This window comes from Pinus tabuliformis, chromosome 7 (genome assembly GCF_031772625.1).
Source record: "Pinus tabuliformis cultivar Carrire ecotype Pingquan chromosome 7, CPIR1, whole genome shotgun sequence".
NCBI classification, from domain to species: domain Eukaryota; kingdom Viridiplantae; phylum Streptophyta; class Pinopsida; order Pinales; family Pinaceae; genus Pinus; species Pinus tabuliformis.
In genome coordinates, this window is record NC_142293.1 from 792,504,171 (window position 1) to 792,523,566 (window position 19,396).

General features: G+C 38.0%; 1 protein-coding gene across 1 annotated transcript in view; it reads left to right on the plus strand.

The window, feature by feature from the left end:
* Positions 1-6,975: 6,975 nt before the first annotated feature.
* LOC149249953 (succinate dehydrogenase [ubiquinone] iron-sulfur subunit 1, mitochondrial-like) overlaps positions 6,976-19,396 on the plus strand; it is a 45,349-nt gene continuing 32,928 nt past the window's right edge. The window contains exon 1 of the mRNA XM_089458861.1: positions 6,976-7,737. Within this exon, the coding sequence (XP_089314987.1) occupies positions 7,088-7,737 (650 nt within the window). The 5' untranslated portion in view covers positions 6,976-7,087. The remainder of the gene's footprint in view (positions 7,738-19,396) is intronic.

Sequence of the window (19,396 nt, forward strand, 5' to 3'; positions counted from 1 at the left end):
CCTTATGCCTATGTTTGTAGGAAAGCCATTCATACAAGGATTTCCTTTATCGCTTAGCTAAGGTGGATGTACCCGAAACATGGAAATGAGAATTATGCTCATTCTTGAATCCAGTGGTTTTATTAGAGGCATTTGACCCATCCTTTATACAAATTACATAATTGGACTGAATGTCATGTCCATCCCATGATCTTGAACCTAATAATTTTTTTTTTTATAAGTGATTCCTCCTGTTCTACACTATGTGTCATTTTTGAAAGAATTCAACCATGACTTGGCTACGATGGTTATGCAAGACTCTGGACTTGCGCCAGAGTCCAACTATAGCCATTAAGGTTTTATGTAACACTCTTCTGTGCTATCCCTCTTGAGCTTACAACAAGGTTACCCTCTTTAGGTTCATGGCGGCTGTAATGAAAAATATTGATCAAGGACTTGTCCATACAGACCAAGAACTTATCAATTCAGGGCAGGGACCTATCCATTTAGCCTCTCAGAGTTCGAATGTCCCTTGGGTCCTTTGTGTCTTACATGGGATAGATTGGTTTCATCTCAGAGATCTGCAGATCTCCTTCGAGGAACAAATAGGCTTACCAAGATTATAAAGGCAACCAACCAAATTTTTGTGCCAAGGAAACCAAAAGGAATCGACTTTCCACAAGTACATGGGAGATTCCCCTTTCCAGTTCTATTATAGGCATAAGCCATATACCTAGGCACATGATTGATAATATTACAAGCCTACAAGCATTTCCTTGTCAGGGACGGGAATTCTGGGCATGGGTCACATGGTTAGTCATCCAATATTCAATACTACAGGCCTGAGGCCACCAAGCAAGCATCTAATACTCATATCACACACACACACACACAGATATTGACACACACACTCACACACAGAGAAACATTTCCTGCATAACAAACAATGATACAACAATCTGTGAAGGGGTTTCCAGGCATTTACTGACATAAATAGTCAATATATGAATACCTACTAGTAGAGTATTAATCAAGCTAAACACCCTAACTGTACAAAAACCATTTGAGTAGGGATTTACCACGTCATATAAACATCTAACCTTGGGAGATTCAACATTAATGCATACATAGCAAAGATGCAACTTTGCAAGAAGCACAGGGGCATAAAATCTAGTCAACTAAACTCATGAGGTTGTGCCTTGCACAACACAACATATAGATCTATCAAACCGAGCCCTTGATAAAATGGATGTGTATACCCAACACCAGGGTATACATCTTTGGAGGCTTGAATAAGACCCTCATATAAAATAACAGGTCAATAAGGATAAAAGAGGAGGAAATCCTCAATATTCCACATTGCAAGCATAAACAATGCTAATGAAAGCTTGTATTCAACATAATCACCATAATGCATAAGAAAGAGAATAAGAAAGAGTTCCCATGCTAAACATTTCTTTGACATAATCAATATTCCTACGCGTTATTCTCGCGCCTTTAAACATTAGCACAACACATTAGACAATACTATAAATACACTAGCATAGTACTACATCATGCATAATAGTATTATTTCAGACCAGAAATGTAACAACCATTCATTATCATAGGAAACACATAAGGAACACTTATCTTGTAAATATTGTGGAAACTGAGTCTGGGGCTATGACTCTCCACCCAACCATAGATAACTGCAACTAGTTCTCACTTGTAGCTATCAAACCCAAGCTAGATTCTAGAAACTAAGGGGTCCTCTGCTCAAGGGTTGAAACATAACCTCCAATTGCTCCAGGGACTCTAGAGATCTTTCCACCCCCACCCTCCAATTGAGTTGCAAGTAGTAAAATGCACATGGAGTCTAGAGACTCATTGTCTCCACCCTTCAAAACTCAATAATGTGGTTCCACCCAACTTGGGGGCTCCAAAACCACAATAAAGTCAAACATATAGCAAAGAAGCCATCTAGAAAGCCTCCAGGAATTTTCCTAGGAATAATTCCTCCACCCCAGCCCTTTCGGATTTGTTGAGAATCACCATCTCCACCCTTTGGCCACTAGGGACTTGAAAAGCAATTTCTTCCTCACCTAGAAGTGATTTCTTCCTAATTTCTTGCCAGCCAAATGCTATTTCCTTGCTCCCCTATGTTCTCTTCACTTTCTCTCTAACAGGTTGCTCGATCCTGCCTCTTCTTTTGCTTTCTAATGTTCTCTTTTTCCTTAGTTGTTCCAATGCCTTTCCCCATAGCTCGAATTATCCTCTCTGTTGTTGCGCTATCCCCTAAAAATTCAAATTGTATTTTCCCTTGTAAACCTTCAAACAATTACCTTGCCAACACAATCTTGTTAGCCAATGACAAGTGTGCCACGTCTCCCCTATCTGTTACTAGTTTGTTAAATGCAGTCCAATGACCTGCTCTTTTCTTGCGTGCTCTGGGCGTACTTCTCAACAGTGCTATCACCCTCATTTTATTTTTCTTTCCTCTCTTGCTTGCATTTTTCTCCAAGGGAGCATGACCCTTGTCCTCTTGTCCAACTTCCTCTAATGGCATGCTCCAGTGCATTTAGAATGCATACCTACCACCCTCCTTGGTTGTCACAACAATTAAGAATCCCAAGAAATTACCCTAATCAGTCTTTGGAATTCGTGTCGCATTACTCAACCCATTTTATACAAATATTTACATTGCATACATGAGTGCAAGCACTTGGGGTTGTCACAGCTAGTGGTTCACCAAGGGCTAAGTTCAACAAAAATTTCCCCATCATATAGAGTTACTCAATGAATTGGAGACCATTGCTTCTTAAGGGGGAAGGACTGATCCACATGGATTTTGGATGATACATATTTATGAAGGAACAAAATTAAATACAGATTTAAACATAACACAAAGATACTACGGAATAAGAGAACTTCAAATAATGAATAACAAGTACTTAAAACTGTTTACATAGAGAATGGAACAAGCTAGCTCAGACGATGGTAGCTTATCTCTTAGAATAGATGTGACGGCTTCATGCCTTATGAACTATGTTACAATGAGGCTCAGAGGTCTTTTTATCATAAAGAAGAAGTGTGAAACCCTAACCCTAGGAGATGAAGCACCAATGGTTTTGGGCCCCATTGGGGTAAGTTGGATTGCCAACTTCTCGGGGTTATAACTTTGGCATACGATCTCCATTTGGATATCACAATACTTCATTTCAAATATCTGCATGAGGAGGCAAAAAACATTTCCAATCTCTCCGTTTTCCTAGAAAACATCTTTTAGGACCTCAAAATGCCTTTGGAAGTTACAGACCCGAAAAAACAACCAAAAATAGAAAGTTGTTCTACAATTAAGGAAACTGAAAGGAAACAGTGTTGGGGGTCCAAGTGAAATAGGAAGGTGGCGACCAATATCCGCCTGGATCATTGGTGGCCACTCACCTAATTCCACTAGCTTACAACACAATTTTCCTATTTTGGCAGTTTAAAGGTCTTGAACTTTTAGAGCTGTTTTGATGCCCTAAATGACGTTTTTTTGGGGAAATGGGTCAATGATAGTAAAAAAATGTAGTACTTGGATAAACCTTTCCAACGAGCTATTGTGTGCACCAAACAAAGATCGTATGCGAAAGTTACGACCCTGAGAAGTTAACATTCCAACTTACCCCACTGGGGCCCATATGCCTTTGGTGCTTCATCTCCTAGGGTTATATTTTTAGATGTTTAGGGTTTCTAATTGCTTCTTCATGATAAAAAGGCCTCTGAGCCTCATTGTAACACAATTCAAGAAGACACATAACCATCACATCTCTCCTAAGAGATATAATACCATCATTTAAACTAGTTTGCTTTCATGCTGCATGTATACAGTTTCAACGTTTTCCACATATTGAAGTGAAGTTTTACTATATCTCTGTGTTTTTGGTTATAAATCTATATTTCATTTTGTTCCCTTTAAAAGTTCAGATTAGAATACTCTTAAGTCAAACAACATATTTATAAATTCAAGAAGTCAACTATGCATAGATACATTCAAATTCACAATGTAGCAAGCAATTAATCATTTGCACAACTATGAGCATCATTTTCCATACATTAATTAACAATTACATAGAAAATTGAGGTACAAGGACACTTACTCAATGATAACTTGTCGCTAACAATTGATATAGGAAGAAGCATTTCCCTCCCAACCTTGGGCTCAACTACACCACTAGTTTCTATATCTAGCCACCCCCTAGATAAGTCATGACACCACAAGAAGGAATTGTCAACTCTTTAGTAAATGGGTCTAGAGGAAGGAAAATCTCCTTCATACACAAGAATATATCAAAGAGATGTCTTCCCTACCCATCCTAGGGCCACCATGATCTCCAAATGCTTCTCAATTTACTAACATAACAATACGAAAATCCATTTTCTACTTTAAAATATTTTGATGATTTCCTCACCCATTTCTTTTCATAGTCTACTAATAGACATCAAATAGTGACACACTTTGACTACCTAGGTTATAGATCTGTCCTGCAAGTATTTGGTGAGCAAAATTCAGTTTTGGAAGAACCAAAACACACCATCGATGATCCAATCCGTGATTGGCACTTTATCTGGGTGTCTTTGAGCACCCAATGTGTAGTTGAATCACTCAAACCGCTCTAGTCAACATTCCACTTAGGAATGGCAACATTCTACTCACAATTTTCACTACTCCAAGCACTCATGTGCTTCTTTACTTTTCATGCATGGGTCTTTATGCATGAATGATTATTTCAAACCCTTTTTCCATTTGTAGGCCTCTGCCCTCTAGAAATTTCCATGTTAATTACAATATGCTACTGTACAACCCTCCATGTCTACCTCAATTTTTCGGACACATATATGGGTCAATTTCAAATTCTATGGAATGTACTCAATCCATTCCTTCTATTAACTTATTAAGCAACATTTCAATTGCCACCCCAACTTCCATAATTATGAGGGTGTTGTTCTAACTACCTAGCCATTCACAATCAAGGGGTTGTTGGTGAAGAGGGAAAAGGCTTAGATTTGAATTTGAATTTCATGGCAAGTCTTTGGCAACAAAATTACCGCAATCCCCCACCATTTCCCACTCATGATATCATAGTTTGTATCGATGCTTGCATTCCCAATCAAATGCCCAACATTTTAATTAATGGGAAATAAATACATATTGTTCCCAATCAAATGCCCAACATTTTAATTAATGGGAAATAAATACATATTGTTCATGGTTTAACCAATTCAACATTTACATGCCAATCTAGGCAATAAGGAAAAAATAATTACATTTAATTGGGGTGAAAATGGGGATGTTACAATAGGGAAATTTCAATGACAATGTTAGCAACTTGAGTGGTAGCTAGATTTTAGGCAAACATTTATCATTAAATGGAAGGAGACATCTGAGCAAGTGCCTTTAACTAGATAAAGGGGCTAGTAGAATTTTTTAATAGTTTGTTTGAACTGAGCTAGAAAACTATAATGGGAGGGCCCCATTCGGATGGGTTCTAAACAATATACCATATAAAATATGTAACTTTGAGAATCTAAATTTCCACCCATATATTGCCAACACAACCTAAATCGCATAACCAAACTCACAAGGAGATACAATATTCTTGTAATGTTATACGATTTTGAACTCAATCCAAATCAAGTTGATCACTAGTAGTTGACAATGATAGCTCTAAACCAAACCTATAAAGTGAACCTTGTAGAGGACCGTTGGCCTAGGCAATTGTAGCTTCTATATTGTTTTCATGATCAATAGTGATGAAATTCCAAAATAATTAAGTTATTGACATTAAAAAAGAAAAAACAAATTGCCCAACTAGGTAACTCCATGTATAGAATTAAATACCCTTATAGTGAGTCACTAATGCAATTAAGAAACATTTATATGATTACCCATAAAAATAAATCACAAATTAGTTTTTAAGTAAAAACTCATCCATATGATTACCCATAAAAATAAATCATAAATTAAATTTTAAACAAAAACTCATCCATGCCAAACTCCTATAGTAAGAATTTCCCATAATGTTGAGGGACACAGAGTTTCACTAACCTTTACAAACAAAATATACAAAAATAACGATGAACCTTCATCAAAGAAAAAAATATAAAACCAGATGCCATATTGACATTGAGAATTTGGAATATAGTGTCCCACTCTTGAGATTATGGAAAACATTGCCTTGTTTGTTTATGATAAATAGTAAACATATAGTTTCCATTTATTGGTTCACATAGCAAACATTCTTTGTCTTAACACAAGTATGTCGTATTCCCACTCTAAGAAAAATAACCAACATCTATTTAATCTTAATTTTAGCTATATCCACTAACACCTTTGAAACCAACATTGTGTATAGCAAACACAATAAATAAAATATATAGAAAAACTAGAAATTCAATAAAGAACGCTAACCAGATTCATATACAATGCCTATCAATTCAATTGAACACCATAGAGTTGTGGCCGGGCCCATGGATTAGCTAGCATTATCCTGACTGCAGTCAAAGAGCAACATATCACATTAAAAGAAATACCAGAAAAGTCTCAAACAATAACATCAACCTTTTCCAAATTTCCTGCAAATGAACAGAAATTAAAGAGCACGGGGAAAACTTTGCCCGTCCCTGCCCACATTGACTTAAAAATAGAGAGCTAAAATTGCAAATGACTGCTGCCGCCGCTGGTGATATTTCAAGCAACATACGCCAACAATAAGAGGGGGGTTTTGTGCCACGTAGACCAATAATAAACACTGGGTTTATATATATTTCAAAGTCTCCTTCAATTAAATGACTGCTACGGACCCTGGTGAAAATTTGAGCCACGTAAGCCAACAATAAGAGAGTGAGATTTGTACCACGTAGACCAATAATAAAAGTGAGATTTGTACCACGTAGACCAATAATAAAAGTTAAGGTCCGTGTCACGTAGGCCAATAAGAGGCTCTGAGTTTTGCGGAATATATATGTTAAAATCTCTTTCACTCCAATTGATTTAATTTTGGTTTGTCTGCGATTCTTAGAAATCGGTTCTGGAGGCTGTTGGAAGGGACCTGAGCGATCGATCAATCCATACATCCATACAATGTCAGCAGTCTCGCGTGTGTTTCGTCGGCTCCCCAGTGGAGGAGAAGGCGTGGGTTCGGTTCTCGCCCGCTCCTTCTCCAGCACGGCCACATCCGCAGCAGAGCCGAAGGCATCGAAGCCGAAGACCTTTTCGATATACCGCTGGGATCCGGAGCACGCAGAGAAGCCCCGGCTGGAGAACTACACGATAAATACGAAGGAGTGCGGGCCCATGGTGCTGGACGCTCTGATCAAGATCAAGAACGAGACGGACCCCTCGGTCACCTTCAGGCGCTCCTGCAGGGAGGGCATCTGTGGATCCTGCGCCATGAACATTAACGGCTGCAACGGCCTCGCCTGCCTCACCAAGATCGACACCGCCTCCGATTCAGCCATCACCATCACGCCCTTGCCGCACATGTTCGTTATCAAAGACCTGGTTGTGGACATGACCAACTTCTATAATCAGTACAAGAGCATCGAACCCTGGCTCAAGAGGAAGACGCCCCCTGCGGATGGGAAGGAGAATCTCCAGAGCAAGAAGGATCGGGCCAAGCTCGACGGCATGTACGAGTGTATTCTCTGCGCCTGTTGCAGCACTTCCTGCCCTAGCTACTGGTGGAACCCCGAGAAGTATCTCGGCCCCGCTGCGCTCCTACACGCTAACAGGTGTGCACGCCCTTTCTTCGATCCTTGTATCTTGAATTATCTTTACATTTTTTTGTTGATTGCGTTCCTCTTTCTTAGAAGCGATGAACCATAACTCTGTATCAAACACTATTCAACATTTACTTTAACATTAACATGGGAGTGAGAGATTTGAAATTTGCACTTCCCCTTTGAAAGAGCTGCTATGTTATCAATGATCATTGTTAATTTACTAAAATTAAAATACTGTCGAAATACTTCTAATTATCACTGTGCGGCAAGAGGGCCCTTCCCTAATCTAGGAGTAGTACAATGAAATATAGCCCGCTTACTACACACTTGAAAGATTCCATTGCAGCACGAAACAATAAAGGAGCAAAACACGTCTCTGTTGGATTTCAACCTTGTGGGGGTATGAAACACCCCCACAGTTTCTTAAATGAGTTTGATCACTTGCTGTATAGTTATCTCTATAACTCTGCTTAATTGCTGTAAAACACATGATTCCCTTACTATCCTATACAACCTATCCAAGGTTCCAGAGTCACTATCTTCACCTTTATAATTTAGCTGCAAACCACTTATTCACATTTATTTTTTTGCATGTGGCGTTAAAATGATTATAACCACTTATAAGTTATAGTATATTTATCTTTATAACTTTGATTCCTTGCTAGATTATTGTATATTATTCTCATCCTATCCTGATTCCTATCCCACTGATCCAAGGTTCGAAAGACACTATCTTTACCATTATATTTTACTTGCAAAGTGCAAAGTTGCAAACCACTGATTGTATTTTTTAAAACTTTGAGGGCTTTTATTAACCAAGAACCTTTGCTAAGACATGTGGTCTTAACTACTCTACTGGGTTCACTTTGATACGGTACGCCATACCATAGAGTCAGAGGGAATATGTTCAATATATTATGGTCTAATATACCCTAGATCTGTCGACAAGGCATTGTTTGGTTGGTAAAGCATGGGAGTGATATTCTCCCCACTAGGGTTTGGTCCCCCTAAAACATGTTAGCATCTTGTGGGTTGTAATGTTTGGGCAAGTAGTTTAGACATGGTAATGGACAAAGTACCTAGCCTTAGTGCTGACCATTTTTGGCTTAAGTGTTTATTGGGTAATAGGTAGCACTACTAGTTGAAGGAAGTGCCTAAAAAAAATATACTTAAGATTCATTTTGGCATTGAAGATGGCATAACCTTGGGAACCAAGCACCTTCAAGGGATTGTTTGATCAAATGCCTAAGTGTGTGTTGCTTACTTGAAATTTGGCCATTTACCTAGTGAGAGCTATCACTTCTAAACAAATGATCTTACCTCAAAAATTTATTTACTAGAATAGAATCTTTGCATTTGAATTTTTAACATCTTTTGAACAAGACTGCATTTGAATTTTTTAACATCTTTTGAATGGGATTGCACTTGAATTTTTAACATCTTTTGAACGAGATTGGAGTAAAAGAGACATTCTTCGCATTTAACAACTTGAAGATCCTAGAAGAGTGAAGTTTGCATGTACAAAGTGAAAAGGTCATGCAACCGTGTGATGGTATAATGTGCTATTAAATCAATAGAAGAAGGGCAAATAGAAGGTAAAAGCTTGGGATAGAATGGTTTCTAAATTGAAGGGTCAACTATTCCATGTGGATGACTATTTAAATCTATTTAGAAAGCTACAAAACTTAAGACAAAAATATATGATTGTTAAGGATTATTCAAAGGAGCTTTATAAGTTGTTCATAAGGTTTGGACGAAGTGAAGAAAGTGAAGAAGCCATTGTTAAATATGTGAATGGTCTCACATATGCCATTAAGGACAAGATTAGTATGGTGAGAATTTGCTTAGTTGTTTTTGACACCTAATCTTTAGGGATTAGGAATAAATATTGTAAATACACTAATGAGAAAATGACGAGACATTGGAATACAAATCCTAATAGTCTCCCTCTCCTTGTATATATTATTGCTTTTCCTAATAGAATGCTTCATTCGTGGAGTTACCAATGCTTGGCTGACATGGTATCAGAGCTACAAGTCCCAATCTAGTCTTTTATGCTCAGTAACTCCTCTCTCCCTTGACATAAAATTTTTCTTTATTCCCTGCTTTGTCCTTTGCAAAATTTGGAATGTTAATTCTCTGTTGGCGTGTATGCTGACTTATCTCTTCAGATTATTTGTGCAATGAACCTTCTCCACATCCCTATGTGTTAATTCTCTGTTGAAAGCGATTGTAGTAGTCTTCAGAAATGTGTGAAATTGATTGCTGGTCGTATTCTCTCTAATTTGGTTGTTTGTGAACGCGTTGAATAGTTTTGAAGCTCTGCATTGAACCAGCATAGGATAATAGTGAGTTTATCCCGAGCCGTAACATTGAGATTATATGAGTGTTAGTTAAGTGTCCCTTCGATGCATTGATTAAAGTAGCAAGCTGGTGTAGCAGTGTATGGTGCGTTGAAAGATATATATGATACATAGAAAAATCCTATGAATATCTTGGTATGTGCATATTCATATGTGCGTTAAATCTTATGTGCTTTAAATCCTATGTGCATTAAACTCTGGCATATGTATTGGTGATGGTGTTCTATGTTGAATTGAATTATATGCATAGTGTTAAATTGAGCCATTTATATGTGTGTTGAGCCATGCTCTCCATGAGGTTTGATTGGTATTATCTGCTGGTTGTTATATGAGTTGGCTCATTTTAATTGCGCTGGACTGTGTTGGAATTTGCTTATATATTTTATGCCTTGTACGATGAACTTTATGTGTGATGGTATAAGTTGGATGGTCCATGTATAATGGTTGGTATTTGAGGGATGTGTTGATGGTATGCGTTGGTTCATATGAGTTTGTATATGTGCGTTGGTCAATATTGAGAGCCTGTATCATTGTTTGCATCATTATTTGATGATTTTTTGAAGACAAAGTTGCATGCCCGTTAGTTTGAATTGATTCATTCTGACTTGTGTGGCCCTATGCCTATTCCTTCTGCAAATGGAAATAAATACATGATGGATTTTATTGATGACTACACCATAATGTGTTGGGTATATCTACAGAAGAACAAATCTGAAGCTTTCGAAACATCCAAAAACTTTTATGCATGGATTGAAAACAATACACAATCTCATATTGGCTCTATTCGTACTGATAATGGAAAATAATATACTTCAAATGAATTTGAAAACTTTATTAGCCAGCATGGTATTCAACATCAAACAACAGTGCCTTATAATCCTCTACAGAACAGTGTAGCCGAACGAATGAACAGGACAATCTTAAATATGGTACATTCAATGATGCTTTTCAAAAATGTAAAGTTGATGTTCTGGACTGATGCAATTCTATGTGTAGTGTATATTAAGAATAGATGTCCATCTCATGCTCTAAAAAACAAGACTCCCTATGAAATGTGGTATGGCCACATTCCTTCGGTGAGGCATCTCAAGGTTTTTGGTTCCACCTGTTATGCCTTGATACCTAAGGAACAAAGAAACAAACTTGGTGTAAGGAGTTGAAAATGTATCTTCTTGGGGTACTCAGATACCTCCAAAGCATATCGTCTCTATGATGAAGTAAATAAGAAGTTTATATTGTCTAGAGATGTGATCTTTCTTGAATCTTCCAAGACTGACAATGTTGTTGAGCGACAACTTGATTGCTTGGATAGATTCAGACATGCAAAATCTTTTCAGGAATTTGATAATGAGATTCCACATCTTGAAGGGGGGATCCCTATCCTGGATCAATCTGTGGAATCTCCTTTGAAGCACTCTCTCCCCCTCATGAAGCTCCAACTATTGATCAAGAAGACACTTTGAGTGATGTGATTGAGAGAATTGGAAGGCTAAATCTTGATTCAGCCCCATCTCAGTCAATTGAACAACCTGGGCCATCTCAGAAAGGTCCTCCAAAATGGCTCTCCAAGACACTTGAAAGTGTTCATCCTGATGAGGTTGGAAAGACAGGAACAAGAAGTTCTACTAGACATAATGGAGGTGATGTAGACAATTCTGATTCAACTGTTGATATGGATGTTTCTTATGATTATGAATTAAATTTGTCTACAAATTTCGAACCAACTTCCTTCAAAGAAGTTGCTTCTCATGATGAATGGAAAGAAGCAATGCAGAAAGAGTATGATGCTCTGATAAAGAATGAAACCTGGAAGTTGGTGGACCTTTCATTGGGAACCAAACTGATTAGCTGTGAGTGGGTCTTCAAGAACAAGTATAAAGTAGATGGCTCACTTCACAAGCATAAAGCTAGGATCGTGGCAAAAGGTTTTGCACAAAAGGAAGGGGTCGATTATGAGGAGACTTTTGCCCCCACAACAAAATGGGGTACCATCTAGTCTCTCTTTGCCTTGACAACTCGTAACGGTTGGAAAGTCCATCAAATGGATGTAAAAACTGCTTTCTTGAATGGAGATTTGAAAGAGAATGTTTTTATGTCTCAACCAGAAGGATTTGTTGTGAAGGGACAGGAGCACAAAGTATGTAAGCTTGTCAAATCCTTGTATGGCCTCAAACAAGCACCATGAGCTGGTATGAGAAATTGACTGAGCATCTTTTGAAACTAAATTTCAAACACTATGATCTTGATGATGCAACTTTGTTTGTCAAGAAAGTTGGAAAAAATGTTGTATATCTTGTGGTGTATGTAGATGATCTACTGATGACAGGGAACAATGAAAATTACATTGCATCCATAAAGAAAGAATTGAGGAAAGGTTTTGAGATGACAAATTTGGGATATGTTCATTACTATCTAGGTATTAAAATAACCCAACATCCGAATTTCTTGTTTAAATTGATCATTGAAGTTCAATGATCAACATTGGAGATTTGTTGAACATATTTGGCATGGCTGAGTGATCAATTTAAACATTAGTTCTTGTTTAAATTTAAACTTAAATTGATCATTGAAGTTCAATGATCAATATTGGAGATTTGTTGAACAAATTTGGCATGGCTGAGTGCAATCCTTTGACCACTCCATTGGAACAAAATTTAAAGCTCAAATCCACAGAAGGAAATGAATTTGAGGATGCAACAAAGTACCAACAACTCGTAGGAAGTCCTAACTACCTAACTACTACTAGACCGGACATTTCATTTGCTGTTGGAATCCTCTCCAGGTTTATGCAAAAGCCTTGTGAGGGTCATTGGTCTGCTGCAAAAAGAGTTTCAAGGTACTTGAAGGGAACTCAAGACTTTGGACTCAAGTATACACAGGTGGATGACTTCAGCTTAATTGGGTACTCTGATTTTGATTTTGATGGAGATAAAAAAATGGAGTATCTACTTCAGGTTATGTTATGAGTCTTGCATTAGGAGTTGTCTCCTGGAGGTCACGTAAACAATAAGTTTCGACAGATTCCACAAATGAGAGGATAAAGAGACATTGGAATACAGATCCCAATAGTCTCTCTCTCCTTGTATATATTACTGATTTTCCTAATAGAGTGCATCATTCGTGGAGTTACAAATGCATGCCCTGACAATTGCAAAGGCACACCGACTAGTCCTCTAGGTAGAAGAGAAGTTTTTAAGGAAACAACAAAGTTTTAGAGGAAAAGGAACAAAAAATAGAGGAAGAAAAATGTTTAGAAGAGGATAAACAAGTGGAAGAAAGCAAGAAGTGACCAACATGAGTGGTAGCCAAAACCCCAAACGCAATTATGAAGCTTAAAGAGGAAGAGGATCTCTTGGAGGTAAGAAGAGGAAGATTTACTAGGGCATGTTTCAAGTGTGGAGTAAAAGGGCATCAATTTTAGGAATCTTCAGAGAAATTAGCTACTGGAAGAATGAAAGAGGGAAGATCTCATATAACATTGCCCTAGATCCATCTTAAGCTAGATTTATCAAGCATTGAAACATATCAAATTCTTTGAGTTGCAAACCTATTTGATAATGTAATAATTTGAGAAAAAGTTTGCACCTAGAGGGATTTGATCTCTCTCTCTCTCTCAGGCCTTGGTATATCATGTTTAAGATGGATATAAGTTGGTATATACAAATTTCAATTTTTTTTATTGTTATTGTTATTATTATTTTCTGTGGTGTTGTATGCTAAAATCAATGTTACGCACTAAAAAGAGGAAGAGGATCTCCTATAGGTAGAAGAGGAAGATTCAGTGGGACATGCTTCAAGTGTGGAGCACAAGGGCATTAGACTTATGAATCTTCAGACAAATTAACTATTGGAAGAAAGCAACAAGGAAGAGCTCATTTAACGTTGCCCCAAATCCATCTTAACCCAGATTTATCAAGTACTGAAATGTATCAAATCCTTTGAGGTGCAAACCTATTTGACAATGCAATAATTTGAGAAAAAGTTTGCACATAGAGGGATTTGATCTCTCTCTTGGGGGTTGGTATATTTGGTTTAAGATGGATATAGGTTGGTTTGTATAGATTCGATTTTTTTTATTATTATTATTTTTTGTGTTTATGTATGCTAAAATCAACATTACTCGTGTTACACATCTAACCAAATATTGAGCTATATAATGCTAATTTTATTATTGTTTCTGGGCTAATGTATGTCAATGCCAACATTAGTCACATTACACATCTACCTCATATTGTGCTATAAAATGCACCTCTTGGTGCAATTAGGTGCAGAGAGTGATTGGATTTGTTGTTGGAGATGACATAGTTGAAGTTCAGCTGGTTTATGAGAAAATCTAATGTTCAACATAGTGTTATTGAAGCCAAAGAAATAACTTGAAGATAAGGTAGTCAGAGCAAATAAATGTCGTTTTCAAGACTAAATGCAATATTGGAGGTGTTCTTTCATTGTTGATGGAGGTAGTATTGAAAACCTAGTGTTAACTAAGGTTATTCAGAAGTTGGAATTTGAGGTGTACATTGTTGAATTTTTTTATCTATGGCATAGCTTGGAATAATTTTCATATTTTTCACAGCATCAAAACATTATCAATATTACTTAACATTTATTTTATTAAATAGTGATAAGAAAATCGTTCATAAGAATAAAAGAGCAGTAGCAAATCACAGTGGAAATACCAAGAAACCATAAGGCAAGAGACATAGAAATTAGGCACATAGCTAGGGCAAAATCTAAAAGGGGAAAACTCAGGAAAAGTTCTTCCTTATGAGAGAGAGAGAGTTTTCAGATTCATCAATAGATCATAAATAACAAATAGCAGAATAATCACCAAACAAGTAACCAAAATCATGATCATGTGCCATGTCAAAAACCAACTTCCTGAAATTTCGACCTTTCCTAGAATTTTGGCCTCCTCTTGAAATTTCGGCCCTTTTTCCTTCAATAGCTCATAGAAACACATATATAATTGTTCAAAACAAATTGCCAGATGAGGAGCAATTCCTCACATATATATAGTCATCATAGGGGGTTGAATGGGTGCCTTAAAGGGGCCCAACCGACTGGTCTTTTAGTGGAGATGACCTATCATGATTTAGGAGGTAAATATTTAATTTAAATTTCCATGATGAAAATATTGACCATGGCTACTATAATATTCAACACTCCCTCATAGCCAAGGAGGTACTTTTCATTCTCTCTCTCAAGGTCAACCTTCCCTACCAATCGTAGGTCTCACAGCCCACAACCTAAGGAAGAGATCACAAATACAAACCTCTCTCTTTGTCAGGATCAATCTCTCTGACCAATTATAGGTCTCACAGCTCACAACCTAAGGGAGAGATCATCACTCTCATCATAAGGAAAGATACATAACATCCATCTCAAATCATTTCCCTGACCATGAGATCTCATAGCATAACAATACATCTCTCGGACCACAAAGTCTCACGACACACAACCTACAGGAGGAATCAACAATACATCTCCCGGACCACAAGGTTTCATGGCACACAGCCTACAGGAGGAATCAACAATATATCTCTCAGAACACAAGGTCTCACGATACATAGCTTACAGGAGGAATCAACAATACATCTCCCGGACCACAAGGTTTCATGGCACACAACCTACAGGAGGAATCAAAAATACATCTCCCGAACCACAAGGTCTCACGACACACAACCTACAGGAGGAATCAACAATACATCTCCCGTACCACACGGTCTCATGGTACACAACCTACAGGAGGATTCAACAATACATCTTCCAGACCACAAGGTTTCATGGCACACAACCTACAGGAGGATTCATCAATACATCTCCCGGACAACACAGTGTCATGATACATAGCCTACAGGAGATGGCCCATAATATGATGCTATGTAGTTAGTGCTCCTTCTTTAAGGGGATTCTCAGTCATTCCAATTTATTTACATCAACAACCAATTCAACATAAAAAATGTAGCCGTGGTGGATCTCAACATTCAATTGTTCATTCAGCTTCAGCTAGGGCTTTTCTTAGAAGCAAATATCAGCAGAGAATAGTAAACTTTAGCAGTGGCTTCTTAGAGAAGCAATTATTGGCAACAATAGAAGCGAATATCAGTGTCCATAGTTGAATCCATTATCCAACAGATAATAAATGGCTGCTGACAGAGGTAGGCATCAACAACCATAGTAGAATCCAACAGATTAGAACTAACAATATTAGAGTCTTGCAGCTTCTTCAAATCATTCATTAGGGAGATATTGATGGATTTGTAGTCCATTGTCTCAAGGATATCACTAGGTTCATGCCTCAAAAGCAGATCCCTCTTACACATAAGTGTTCTTCATAGAAACATGCTTGATCTTGTCTGCTCCCTTTGAGTGCAAAGCCTATCACGAGTCCTTTTGTCACATTGTTCTTCCGTCATTTTCAACGATTTCCATACCTTGGCAGTCTTCATTATGTACTTGCAATCCTCACTAGGAAGCTATGGAAGATCAAGAACAACCAAGCAAGGCAAAAGACTCATAATGAAATAATCAATAGAAACAATCAAGATAATACTTATATTTCAAGAGTGTGTCAACTCCCTCTTGATTTTAGCCTTCTCAAATCGAGTCAATTTCATTACATCATCAAGGAGTCCCTACCATCATCAAAGAGTTCTCATCGTTTAGAAGTCCACATCATTAACATCATCAATGGAGTCTACAACTAGGAGTCCTCTTCATCATCATTAAGGAGTCCATATCATCATCCATATTATCAGAAAGTCAAAGAGTTCACAAGGAGTCCATTATCCACATCTTCACATCAACATCAACGAAGAGTTAACATCCACATTATTAAGGTGTTCACATCATCATCAACAAAGAGTTCACATCAAGGAGTCCGGAACATCAAAGAGTTCATCATCATCAGTCAACGAGTCTAGTCCAATTCATTATCAACGAGTCCACATTATCATCATCAACATCATTAACGAGTCCATGTCATTAACGAATCATGTCATCAACAAGTCCATGTTATCAACGAGTCCACATTATCGTTATCTCATTATCAAGGAATCGATATCATCATCAAGAATTCCACATCATTAGCAACGATTTAAAAATAAAAAACAAAGCACAAAAATACTTATCTTTTCAGATCATGACAACTCCCTCTAAATTTTTAGTCTTCTACATTGAACCTGCAAAACAACCTCATCATCAAAATGTGAAAACTTCTAGAAACTAGGGTTCCTTTATTTAAGCAGAGCAATCAATCTACAGACCCTGGGCTTTCATAACCCCTTTAGACTTGATAGAGGTTCTGATCTACATTGTCCTTGATCAACATCCTTGAATTTTATTCGTGCTGTCAATATTAGGGTTTTCAAGTTCACACTCCCACTAGGGTAAGTCCAAAATAGGTCAACACTTTTAGTTTTCCAAGTCCTTGATTAGAAGCCAAAGAGACTCAATAGGTGTAAGATCTGTTGCAGTCTTTAAGAAGGACGTCGTTTCTCTTTAATAGAGCAAATTTCAGAGAGACATCATAACTTCAAATCAAGAATCTCTAGTAGCATGAGCTTTTTCAATAAATCAGGTCTTAAATGAAAGCAAACCTATTTTCAAACTTTAATGAGGATTTCTCATGCTAACACAATTAACTATCCATGTTTTCCCTTCCATCAACAATTCAGGCTTAACAGCTGCTTCATCCTTCCGACATATTTGCAGCAGGCAGAATTTAGTTGACCCATATCAACCATCACCTAACCAACCACATGAAGCTTGGGAATAATTAGACCAACTCATGTTATAAAAACAGTGCATTCCATTCCCACACATCTCAGGTTCATGTGAAAATTCCTGAATCTAACACATCAGAAACCCCTACTGCAATTACTGGTTTACACTGTCCTATTTGTTCTTTACATTAACAAGTTATTTAATTGCATAAACATCGAAGTAAACATTATTGCAGCCTTCACAGATATACAGATCATGCATTGAAATAAACAAAAACAATAACACAAGGGACACCGTTATTTTTGGACAATCGTCCCCGGAAAAACCCAATTCGGGAAAACCGGTGCAACATATAGAGGGTTTGTATTATTAAGCAGATTTCGTGAATACAACTAGGGTGCCAGAAATGGTTCACCCAACAGAGAATATCCTTGGCAGTAGTACCTCTATCTGGAGACAAATATTCCAGCAAATCAGCAACCGGATGATCAAACCCCACAGTGACTTTGACTGTTCCCAATGCTGGACAACGAAAGCTGCTCTAGGCACTACTTAGGAACTGCGTCACCCTATCTTGACTCAGAATTTGTTGATCTGCTCCCAATCTGCCCCACAGAATCTCCCCAACATTGCCTCTGAAGCTCTCTACGACTTCTGCGTCAGCCACTACAACCCTCTTCGTCCTTTGTGTCAACTCCTACAGCCTTTGCGTCAGCCCTTCTAAGGCCTGCGCTATCTCTCCCGACACTTCACTGCCTCTCTGCTATGTATTCTTCAGCCTTGGATGGAAATCCCTTGCTGAACTGCCCCTCACTGCAACTGATCAGTGTCTCGATTTCCTTAGCAAACCTCGCCCCAGAAAATCGAATTCTTGATCTCTCTTGGTGTGTCTCCCACTGACCCTCAAGCCTCCTCTTATACTTTTCATGTTGACGATTCAACGACCGAGATTAAGTCCATAATCAACGGCTAAGATTAGAACTTGCTTGATCCTCGTCACTTAGAACTTTCTCACCCATATTATATTAATACACATTAATATTTTTATTTTCCTAAGTTTAGATTTAGGAACTCATTAAAAATATTAATTATTTTAATATCTCTTCATCCGGGTGGAATTTTTCCAAACGATTTCTGGGTCTTAGAGATCTCATGTGGCTTAGCCTCTCCACCAAATTTCATGGCTAGAGCACATCCAATGTTACCCAAAATCAACACTCCCTCTTAGCGAGGAATGTGCTCTAGCAATGCTTCACCATAGAAACATCACACTGATCCTCCGCATCGGTCCTCTGTGCTGATGTTTGGCCTGCTGCTCCACATCCACTGCACTGCTGCTTCCTGTACTGTTGCCCATGACACTGCCACTACCACTGCTACATTTTTAGTGCAGCTCCCTCTCAAAATGCTGCCCATGCTGCCCATAGCACTGCCACTGCTAACTGCTGCACTGCAACTCAGTTACCGAGAAGTAAGTAATTGACTTCACCCAAATATTGACATCCCGGTCAGTCTGGAAGCCTCACGATGCTAAAGCCACCTCTGCTGCTGCCTTGTGCTCCTTCTGCTGCCACTGCGTT